Source organism: Ursus americanus, chromosome 22, assembly GCF_024610735.1.
Source record: "Ursus americanus isolate L20-20 chromosome 22, mUrsAme1.1.p, whole genome shotgun sequence".
Taxonomy (NCBI): Eukaryota; Metazoa; Chordata; class Mammalia; order Carnivora; family Ursidae; genus Ursus; species Ursus americanus.
The window spans coordinates 24738576-24750528 of record NC_142148.1 but is presented as its reverse complement, the minus strand read 5'-3'; the positions used below and the strand labels follow the sequence as shown (position 1 = coordinate 24750528).

At 50.8% G+C, this 11953-nt stretch overlaps 1 protein-coding gene across 1 annotated transcript; it reads left to right on the top strand.

Annotated features, from left to right (window-relative positions):
- The first annotated feature begins 3223 nt into the window (after positions 1-3223).
- Positions 3224-7637, top strand: BPIFA1 (BPI fold containing family A member 1). The gene is made up of 7 exons (XM_045810040.2): positions 3224-3383; positions 3582-3741; positions 5165-5272; positions 5416-5565; positions 6464-6548; positions 7167-7230; positions 7597-7637. Exons 1-7 carry the CDS (start codon positions 3224-3226, stop codon positions 7635-7637), a joined length of 768 nt encoding a protein of 255 aa, XP_045665996.2.
- Positions 7638-11953: the final 4316 nt, after the last annotated feature.

The following is an 11953-nucleotide window of genomic DNA, read 5'->3' as shown; positions in this document are numbered from 1 at the left end:
AACTTCAGTCAGGCCCTCGACCTATCAACCTCAGTTTCCCCCACAAAGATAGTAGCAGTCTGAACCAACCCAAGAGAGTTGTACCAAGATAACAAAAAATGAGACCCCTTTGAGGATGGCTGACAACACACAAGCTGTGGGAAAAGTCTAGAGAGCATTTCAGCGGATAAGTGAGTTCAGAGCCATGGCACGAGCCCCTTGGAGGCACCGGCCAGACCCTGCCAGGAAGGAGAGCAGTGCCAGTGAAGGCTGGCATGAGGGAGGGCAGCATGGCTCATCGATTCCACGGGCGTGAGACAGAGGGGTGAGTCTAGACTCCACCATTCACTTCCTGTGCGTCCCTGGGTAGATGTCTCCCTCTCTGAACCCCAGTCTCCTCATCTGACCTTTGAGGGGCAACAATACCAACCACTCCTGACAAAGATGAGGTTCAGCTGGGAGAGCATCTGGCACGTAGTGGGTGTTCAATAAATAGGCGTCTCTTCCCCTACTTTCTGCTTTTACTCACAAGGTTAGGTTTTGCAGGGCAAGAGCTGCTCTCACCAGTCTAAGACCTTGATCTCTCCATGTCTCAAAGGTTTCAGCTGCAAAACGGATTCAAAACCCGAGTGGTGGGGACAAATGGCTTATTAATTACCTCATTTCGGGAAGGGAAGAAGAAAGGGTAAAGGTAGAAACCAGGATGCCACTGCATCCTTCAGGCCTGGCAACCCGGAAAGACTTCTCCAGGGTATAAACGTGAAATTTCATGGGATCACGACATGCAGGAAAGCAAAATGGACAGTGAGGGTATGGAAGGCGTCTTCATGTCCCGGCACAGTGATTCAGAGAACAGACTGCAGTGTGAAGGCACTGGCCCCAGGCCCGCTGTGTGCATCCGGACGTGTCCCCTCGCACCACAAAGCCTCAGTTTTCCCCTTGTAAAAGAGGGGTACTCATTCCCAGCCCACACCCCTGGGAGGATTCGTGGGGGTGCCATCTGTGGAAAACAAAGCCGGGCTGGCATTCAGCAAGAGCTCGGCAAGTGTTAGCTGTTGACACTGTTTCACTGAAATCATCCAACGCGAGAAGTTCTGACTCTGCCCCACCCTATCTTAGGGCACTTGCCCTGCTGTGCCTCCATTTTCTGCTCTGCAAAGGGGAAGAGCAGCATGCCCTCCCTCCCAGGGTTCTGATGAGGATGGACAGCCCCCTGCACACAACTGTCCTGCAAGAGACCCCAGATATAGGAAAGTCAGAGGCAGTTTGAATCTTTTAACATTTTGGGCACAAGAATCCTCCAAATGGAGAAAAAGAATTGAACCAGGAACGGTGAAGAGACTCAGGCCCATCCCAGGTGCCAGGGGCTGCCTCTCCCTGCATTCCAAACGTGATCTGCCAGGCCGCCTCAGAGCACAGGCCCCCCACCTCAGCCCTGCTCAGGAAACCATGAAGTCTTGAGTAACATTCCCATCTCAAGTTTTTCTCTGTTTAACTTGCCCATCAAGTGGCTTAACTGTCCCACCTACTAATGTGATTGGCAATTATTTACTTTGGAGAGCCCTGAAAGACACCACCAGATCGCAGAATTCTGAATTATCTAGAAACCCATCACCCAATCGCGCATTTCCTGATCTGCACACTATAAAGGACGCTAGCTCCACGGCAGAAGCGAGCAGGAGAGGGAAGAGGCGAGCAGGAGAGCCACCAGGACCTCCGAGAAGCCGGGTGAGACCTTCCTGCCCCATGCCCACTCCACTACCCTCGGTGGCAGGGCTGCCGGGCTCCTTGCTGCGGGATGGGCACTGGCTGGCTGCATTTAGGATTGCTTGTCGGGGGTCTTTTTCAGAGGGATTATCAGGGGAATGGGAACAGCCATTCACTCTGCTTCCCTGAGAGACGGTGCCATCGATGTAAGGTTTGAATGTGGAAAAGTAGAAAAGAGGATTTGATGGGGATGGGGAGAGCGTGGCTGCAGGAGCACACTGCCAAAATCCCGTGTTAGGGTTCTCTCGTGAGCATGCTCTCCTTACCCTAAATCCAAATCTCTATGGCGCGAGTTTTAACTTGAGGTTGCCATTGTGGATTCAGACCATCATCCACAAACCTCCTAAAATCCACCCCATTTTGTACATTTTGATGCATTTTTCTGGGACGAGGGTCCTTATCTTCCATTGCACTATATATAAAAGGTCTATTTCCCAAAAGACATTCAGAGAACACAATCTAAGTTTATCTCCCCAGGGAGGCCACAACTGGCCCTTTGTACCAAAAAGCCCTTTCAATTCCAGCCAGCCATAGCAATGAGAGTGGGGCTTTGGCTGAACCAGCCACTTGATGGAATTTTGCCCAAAGAAGCTTTCAGCACCTTTGCTGGCTACCTAACAGACCTAGGAGAAGGTTGGTGATACCTGGGAGGGAACAGTGCAAAAGGCAGCCAGATGTCAGAAGTTGCCCCCAAACTTTGTTCGGGTTAGCTTGCGGGAGAAGAGAAAGGTATAGAAAAGACAGTGTGTATGTCTGGAGGGGTCAGAGACCTATCTCCAATCATAATTCTGCCATCAAGTTGCTGTGTGACCTTGGGAAAATCACTACCCGTCTCTGGCTCCCTGATTCTCCTGATGCAATGACGACTTTGAATGGCCCCAGGATCTCTCCAGCATTGGTCTGGATGAAATGGTGGCTATGGCCATGCAACCTCTGATATTCCATGATTTAAAAGGGCTTCCACAAACCATCACAGGCTACAACCGGGCCAAAGCCTTAATGGGGATAATGGCAAAGCAGTTCAGTCCCTCAGCCTTTTCATTTGCTTTGCCTGAGAGTGAAAACTAGGGGCAATGATTCAGGTCATTGCAAGAAAGGCCAGATGAATGGAGAGTAAATCTGATGGCAGTTTAATTTAAACAGAGGCCTCTGGGTCAGACAGATCTGGCTTCAAATTCTATCCCTGTTGTGTGCTTACAGCCTTGGGGAAAGTCACCTAACTCACAGACTGCCCTCTCCTCACCTGTGCACTGCAGGTGATGAGCGCCCACGTCTTAGGGGCGGTTACAACGAAATCAGTTACTGAGCATGGAGTGCTCAGCCTGACGGCCGGCCCAGGAGAAATGCTGAGTAGTGTCAGCTACTGCTATTCACTCCCTGGAGTTCTGGAGGTCGGGGGCAGATGGTGGATGGGTTCCTCTCTGATAGCCGTACTACACTGGACCCGCCATTCTGTCCACAGATACCAAGAGAGAAGATGTTTCAAATTGGGGGCCTCATTGTCTTCTGCGGGCTGCTGGCCCAGACCACAGCCCTGCTGAACGCCCAGCCCTTGCCCCTGGACCAGACCCTGCTTTTGGAGGGGACTCCAGCCCAGGACCCAAGTCCCACAGATCTTGCTGGAAGCTTAACGGATGGTAAGTGAGAGTCTGTGACAACCTCTTTCAGGTCTCTCTCTCTCTCTCTCTCTCTCTCTCTCTGTGTGTGTGTGTGTGTGTGTGTGTGTCCAATTGTTCAGTGTGGGGAGGGAGGCAGGGATGATTGGGGGAGAGGGGCTGAGGATCTGGAATTATCAGATTTGACCCCCAAGGATCTAACCCTATGCCCATTTTTAGCCCTCAGCAATGGCCTGCTCTCTGAGGGTCTGCTGGGCATTCTCGAAAACCTTCCACTCTTGAACATCCTGAAGACTGGAGGAGGCACTTCTGCTGGCCTGCTTGGGGGCCTGCTTGGGAAAGTGACTTCAGTGGTCCCTCTCCTGAACAATATTATTGAGTGAGTAGTCATAGGCCTTGGTCCCCACTCCCACCAGAGAACCTCTGATGGAGACCTGGGAGCCCCATGCAGTGGCCCTGGACGAGGGACAGAGGTGGTCTGAACGTGAGGCCAGGACTCAGTGTGAGACACTTCCCACAGCCTGGCAAGGAACACCAGTCCTCTTGAACCAGTGATTGCCCCCAGTCCTGAAGCATTATCTTGAGTTCCCGCATCTATCTATAACCTTCATGACAACCCTTTAAGGTATAATTAATCTCCAATTTCAGATGGCAAAACTGAAGCATAGAAAGGTGCCTGTGCTCACACAACTAGAGTAATGCACAGCCAGGGACCGAACCCTAATTTACTTAAGTCCAAAGCAAAGGCTTTTCCACCGCACTGTGGTAATTCTCTTCTCCTCACCCGTGGAGAGCACAGGTGGCCTCTGATGGAAGCAAGAAAGTGTAAGCTACCCTCCTCAATGACATCCTCAATGTAATGGCCAGTGAACGGTCTGATGTGGGGTTTCCCATGAGACACCTGAGAGCTCTCTAAGAAAGTAGCAATACTGGGAAGCTTGATGCAAGGGAGCTGGCAGAGCCTGGGTCCTTGATAGGGCTGGATCAAAGCCATTTCTAAGACTCCTACCCACCTGGATGCTTGCCCCTGACTTGGAGACAGACAGATAGCCTTGAGTTTGATTTCCAAATGCACCATGTGCCTGCTGGGTGACAGGGCACAGGGCACTCAGTATCTCTGGGTTTGGTTTCTCCATCTATAAAATGCAGATCACAGTACCCACAGAGAAAAATTGTTGGGAGGACTGGAAGCAATGTGATCACCTGGCACAGTAGTTGTGAGGTTGGCTCACGGAAGACGCTTGCTTCCATCCTGTCTCCATTCTCTCCTACTTCCTGCTCCTTGATCTCCATGGTAACCATTGTTGACTGACCTGCCACTGAAGGTTATGGTAGGAGAAGTGATTCCTACCCATAAGTGTTTGTGAGGGACTTACTCCACTTGCCCATTCCTCATCCCCTCATCCACTTATCCATCCATCCATTTGTCCATCTTCCCTTCCATCTGACCAGCTACTCTCCCATGCATCTGCCTACTCACACATCCCACCTCAAGGTCAACCAATATGAAGTAGGCCCCTTCTCTGAGCTGGCATGCAGGGTGCAAATATAAGCCAGACACAGCCTCCACCCTGGAATACTTCAGGGACTTGAGATGAGGAGAGGGCCATGGTGTGTCAGGATCTGACCCAGGGCAGAGGTTGGGAAACACTGGCATGTGCTGCCACAAGATGCCCTCTTGTCTCCCCCTTCCCACCTCATGGGAAGCTCCTCATCTGGGATGAGTACTCTCGGGTTAAAGGTTTCTAGGTTTGGGGCTGAAGCAACTAATAATCCTCCCTCCAATGTTGCTCCATGGTCAGTGTGAAGATCACTAATCCCCAGCTGCTGGAACTAGGCCTTGTGCAGAGCCCCGATGGTCATCGTCTCTATGCCACCATCCCTCTGGGCATAACCCTCAATGTGAATACGTGAGTGGGCCCCAAGGGGGGGGATGAGGGGTGGCTCACCAAAGGAGACCCTGGTGACCAGGGGTAGCCATAAGGGGGGTGTTGGAGTCCGACAGGCATGAGCCTTCAACTCCGATGCAGATGCAGCACCCTTTCCTCTGCAGGCCCCTGGCCGGACGTCTGTTAAAGCTGGCTGTGAAGCTAAACATCACTGCCGAAATTCTAGCTGTGAAAAATGAACAGGGGAAGATTCACCTGGTTCTTGGTGACTGCACTCACTCCCCTGGGAGGCTGCAAATCTCTCTGCTTAATGGGTAAGGCCAGAGGGGTGGCTTCTCCTGCCCAGAGACAATATCAATGGGATGGTGGGTAGATGGCTGGGAAAATGGAACAATGGGAGTACAGATGAGTGGGAGGATGGAAGGGTGGGAAGAGGAATAGGAGGGAGGGAAGATGGATGGATGGATGGATGGATGGATGGATGGATGGATGGATGGGTAAATGGATGGGTAAATAGCCATTTATCTCTTCTTAGGCCGGGCTGACAGATTTTATGCTCATAGGCCATAAAAAATCTGAATTCAAGCCCATTGACCAGAGGGGCATGTGGAAATGTGGAGCGGTTCTTGTGTGAACTTGGACAGGGCTTCCCCAGCTAGAGTCTCCGCTTACTCAGATAACTGTAATACGGAGCTACATTGCGGTTCCTGAGTGAATCCACTAAGATAACAGGTGTGGAAGCGCTTTGTCCCAGTATGGGGTAAAACAGCTCTGCATCCTACCTGGATTCCTTATTTCAGTTCCCCGTCACAGGGGAGAATGAGTCATGCGTAATATGTTGGAGCTGTCCACCATGGTTAGTGTTTACTAGAAACATCTATTGTGTTTCACGTGTATCGTCTCCTCGAGTCCTCATGACAACTACATACTAAGCACGGTCATCCATTTATAGAGTCTACAAAGTCTCACTGAATACCTACTGTAAACTGGAACTATGTGTTTATTCTATACACACCCACAGTGTGCACTGCTGTGTGGCACACCACTCGCTTTGGACAGGCCCCCTGGTGTTTGCCTGCACAACGGTGTGGACGAACAAGGCCCCATTTCAGTCACTTAGTGCTGAGACTGATGTGAGCACAGTGGCCCCTCTGAAGGCTTCTCCGTACCAGCCCCAGGCCTCTGCACCGCCCCCTGGATTTTCTCTTTCAGACTTGCTCCCCTCCCTGTTCAAAGCCTTGTCAACAGTCTCAGCAGCGTCTTAAACGATGTCCTTCCTGAGCTGGTACAGGCCGAGGTAAGAGGGTAAACGTGGCAGCTCCTGATCCTTGGGTCTTAGAGCTTCTCAGGCTGAAAGCAGCCCCTGGAGTGAGCTTTTCTGAACCCCTCAGTTTGATATGTATATTCCAGCCATCAGTCTATCTGTCCACTGATTCATCTAGCCGTGTTTCTTCCTTCCATCCTTCAAAATGCACTGATTGGGTCCTGCTCTGGGCCAGGCCTTGTGCATGTCCACACTATGCTGAAATGGATTGGCCCCGGCCCCTAGAAGCTCCAGTTCACCCCCACTATGGCTGCCGACAGGCGCTCTTCCAACCTAGGCTTGGGTGCCTCCTACACCCAGAAACTCACCCCTCCCAGAGCAGTTCACCTTATTTAGAAACAGGTGTCACATCCCACAGCGAACACTGGCTCCGTGTGTGACTGGGCGCCTCACATACATGCCTTCCATTTCTCCTTCTGCCTGTGTGAATGTGTAAGCATCCATCTGCGAGACTGTTCAGAGCCAAACACTCTCAGACACAGAAGAATGATAGAAAATCCCCCCAGAGAATCCATCCTGGGGCTGCTGCTGCTCCCAGGGCCGCCCTCCAGGTGCTGCTTTGCCCAATGCTTCTCTCTGCCCCTGGATCAGGTCTGCCCTCTGGTCAATGAGGTTCTCAGCCAGCTGGACGTCACCTTGGTGCATTCCATTGCTGGTAAGTCCCCCCTCCTAAGGCGTCTCTCCCTCTTCAGAAGCAGTGATTTCTCCCAAAGAGCTCTGTTCCTGCACACCGTAGGACAGAGCTAGATCCCTCCAGCCTCAGATCTCCCCATTTCAGGTTTCTTTCTTGCCTTGAATTATCCAGATAATGTTGAAGGTTGGGCCCTGCCTTCCTCCATCAGCCCTGGCACTGAGAAAAGCTGAGCTGGTTGGTGGAAGGAGGTCCTGCCCCTGCCAAGCTTGGCCTGAGCTTAGTGGGATCACCAGAGTTCCCGTTCCCCAGCCCCCGGCCTCAGGGGGAGTGTGGGACATCCCTCAACTCCTGCACACTGAGACCATCATTCTGGTCTGCATCTTCCAGACTTACTGATCCATGGGCTGGAATTTGTCATTGAGGTCTAAGCCTTCCAGGAAAGGGACCCAGCCTCTGTTGAACTGGTGAGTGCTGTTCCCCAATCCCCAGGATTTGGGTGCTGCTCTTCTCCTGGCAGGGGGCAGGAGAGGGCTCGGGACAGTGACATCCGAAGAGAGAGATAAACAGCCACACAGACAGATGGAGAGATGCACGGAGAAGTCTACAGAAATGTTGACGGAGGTGGCAGGCCGCACCACCACACAGCTACAGAGAGAAACACACATGGCTGTGGACACACACACACACACACACACACACACACACACGGACAGGTGGATGCAAAGACACACACTCACTCAAACACAGGCCTGGGCTCCCCTTGAGGCTGAGGCAAGACCCCTAGCCTAAGGGCTCAGCCCCCTCCCCATCCTCTGGAGGGCAGGTTTGATGATGGGCCAGTACCAACAACAGTCAGTAACCTCGAGTCTCCATTCTGACTGGGGGCTTCTCCCAACAGAACCATTTCCTGCTGCTCAATCCACTCTCTGCCCAGCTGCTGAGGGCTCACAGAAGGCGGACCCATGTCCTGGACAGTGACACGGCCACTATCTGGGGACGAGAGCAGCCTTCTCTCCAAGGAAACTGCTCTCTCTCCTTTCCCACCATGCATGTGTTATAGCCCACGTTCCTCACCAAATAAAGTTGCTCTTTCTCTGCACTGGGGGCCTTGTCATTCTTCCCCCTCATTCGAGGGCTAATAGATTGGAAAGAGTCCTGGCTTGGATGGCTGGAGCCAGAGAATAGAGTTCAGACCTTACACTGTAGAATCTGATGGCCTTAAGCTAGACAGGGAGATGTTCAGATGAGTGGGCATTTCAGAGTGACTGCTCTGGGGTCCCTAGGAGGGGTGGACAAGGGGTTGAGGGTAGATATAACCCTCCAGGCGGAGATGATGACACGCAAGTCCGCCACACAAGAAGTGAAATGGCAGATCTGAGAGATGTTCAGGAGTGGGCCTGGGCGTAGGTGGGGGAGCAGGACGTGCAGGTTGCTGACCATGTCTCAGGTGGGGAGCCTGAAGGTAACTGGGGATGTGGGAGGATGAGCTGATTCCGGCAGGAGGATGATGCCTTCAGCTGTGGCCGTGCTGCATGGAAGTGCCTGGGAGCCCTGGGGGAGACATCCAGGAATCCGATGGATACACGGGTCACCTGCCACTCCTCTTTTGCTCACTGGCATCCAGTCATACTGACTTTTTTTTCTGTTTTCTCAGCAAGAGGATGAGAAAGATGACAAAGAGGAAGTGTAGGAGGAAGGACAAACGGGTCCAAGGTGTTCACTGCTCGTAGCCATGAAGAAGGGTCATTGGAGAAGCATATGATAAGGTTATTGATGCCATGGGTAAGAGTCCTATTTCTGGAGGAAGATGCCTGATTTTTAGGAACAGGAAAGGTGAAAGAAATTGAGACTGAATGGAAATAAGATTTATGAAAAATTGGAGACAAGAATAAAGAACAGGGCTACCCAAGCTGGGGGAGGTGGTCCCCCTGAATAAAGACTAAATATGCTATCATTGTTTGAGGCCCTTAGAGGACTAGCCCAACTATTTCACTCCACAGATGAGGATATTGAAGCCTTGGGATACATATGTGAATGACTTACAGAAGTTACACAGTATGACAAAAATCAAAAATCAAGGACTGAAACATCCCAGACATCACAGAAAACCTTGTCCCTTGTGCTCTGGACCCCAGTGACCTTGTAAGAATGAGCAGATTCAGGCTGGTGTTTCTCAACCCCCATCAAACATCTCTCATCGTGTCCAGACCTACCACCATCCCCACCTACTGCTGTCACCAGCCAACGTGGCACTGTGGGAAGACAGTCCTACAGTTCAGAACTGCCAGATTTATTGTAGGAAACCAGCACCTGCGTTCTGGTGAGGGGAGGGAAGAAAGCATCTTCCACGTTCACAGAAGTGGAATATCTTTGGGCTCGGGATGACTAGTTACATTTCATAAGCAGCTGAATGATCATTGTGAATGTCTGTCTACCTAGTCGGTGACCTGAAGCACAGAAGGGCCTTCCAGACTGGAAACCAACAATTAAGATGTGACTGGGTTTGAAGAGAGTCCAGGCATGAGTTACTCTCAAGTGCTTTTTTGCGCAGGCATTAAATCAATACTGAGTGTCCCCCTTGGCTGAGGTCCCACGAATCAAGCTAAACAGGAACAGGGCACACACGCCTCATACCATCAGCCCTGGTCCTGCTGCCCTCTGATTGCGGCACCAAACTGCATTCCTGTCTGGACACACATGTACTGCCTGTCTCTGAATGCTATTTTCCCACTGCTCCCCTGGACTTCTTCCTGTAGCCCACGGATGGGTCTTTCCCCTCTGCTAACAACTTCAATTCCTAACTTACTGATCGAAATCCAAACTAGTCTACCAGGCAGCCAGGTCCATCAGAACACATTCATGGCTTTTAAATAGTGACAACATTTTCACATTTTAAAAACTCTCTAGAAGGATGTCAGTGACAATGGCAGATAAAAGACCTCTGAAAATTGGGGCGCCTGGATGGCTTAGTCATTAAGCATCTGCCTTCGGCTCAGGGCGTGATCCCGGCGTTCTTGGTTGGAGCCCCGCATCAGGTTCCTCTGCTGGGAGCCTGCTTCTTCCTCTCCCACTCCCCCTGCTTGTGCTCCCTCTCTCGCTGGCTGTCCCTCTCTGTCAAATAAATAAATAAAATCTTAAAAAAACAAAAACAAAAAAAACCTCTGAAAATTGTCTCCTACAGTAAAGCAATAAGAAAACTGATCCCCCCAAAATTGTTAGAACCAGCCTTTTCAGAAGTCTTGAAATTCACCAAAGGCTTGCAGCAATCTGGGGTGTTTATGCAATAAAAATTGCTGAACCTTGGTAAGAACAGTGAGCTTTGTGATGTTTTAGTTTACCCGAGTCCCATCCCCCACTCTCCACAGAAGACCTGAAAATCCAAAGCCCACAGTGTTGGTGAAAATCAGTAGCCTGGAAGCCTCTGGAGACACGCGGAAGAGCCCTGGAACAACTTCAAAGCCTCGTTCCTAGAATATTGTCATTATTTGATCTGCCTTGTTAATTCCTGGAAGATCTTACTCTCGAGGCTGTTTTGACTTGACACAGAGTTCACCTGGTGTAAACAGCCTCTTCTCCAAGGACATTTGTCAAAATGACAGACAGATCTTAAGACTGGGCGTTTCTAACTCTCAAGCTAGTCTGCACTCACGCTTCGGCAATTTGTCATAATTACACCCTAAGCGTTCCTACCCAGCAGCCTCTGCTTCCAGGAAGCTGATCTTGGCTGTAATTCCATGTGTTCACCTATCTCTCCAGACCTGGGGGTGACAGTTTGCCCCACGACCTCAATTCTCTGACAGGCCTAAGAGAGTGGCTGATTGTCCATGTGGAGCTCTTTTCTTGTTGTGAGGATGGGGGTGACAACCTCCAAGCTCTACACATGTCGGTGCTGAGATGGGGAGTCTGGGTTTTTTACAGTTTTCACCAGTTATGTTTGTTTCCCTGGAGGATGGGCCCCCGGGGCTCCTCATACCACCATCTGGAAAGTGAGACTTCGTTGAAAGTTGTCAAGCACTATTTCTTCAAATTTGTTTCCTGCACCATTCTTCTCATTCTGAGACTCTCCTGGCATGAACATAGATCTCTCATTATAGTCCCACTGGTCCCTGAGGCTCTGTTCATTCTTTCAGCTGTTCTTCTTCCTCTTATTCAGACTGAATCCATCTCCAATGTGTTGCTGCACCAGACACTCTTAACATTATGTTATGAGACTCTGGATCCTGCTTAAATCCTACGGAGAATGTTGGGGGGGGGCTGGTTTAGAGTGCAAATGACCCAGTTTGGTTCAGGCTAAGCCAGTTAGGTTCAAGTGCCAACCTGCCTTCTGCGGGGTGTGTTTTTAAACAGGGGATTTCCTCCACTGTCTTTATTTGTAGGGGCCCCTCTTCCTACTTCTTGGATCGTAAAGAGAGGACTTCTCCTGGAGCTCTTTCTGTTCACAACTGTGCCTAGTTCCATGACACACACTGCCTGTGGGTCCAGGATGAAAGATATGGGAGGGATAAAAACCCAGGAAACTTGCCTGTGGATCATTCATTCTTTTGGTGATGACTTCCTTCCTCGGTCTACCTGCCGTCATTTATTTTTTCAGACTGGTCAGAGAGCCACCTCATTCACTGCGTCCCGGGTTTTAGTTTGGTTCCTTAGGAAAGACAAAGCAGAGGAAGCTTCCTCCATCCATCTCAATTGCCCAGTCTGCCAAACCAGAGGGCTTATGGTAGATGATGTCGGACGACCAGTAACT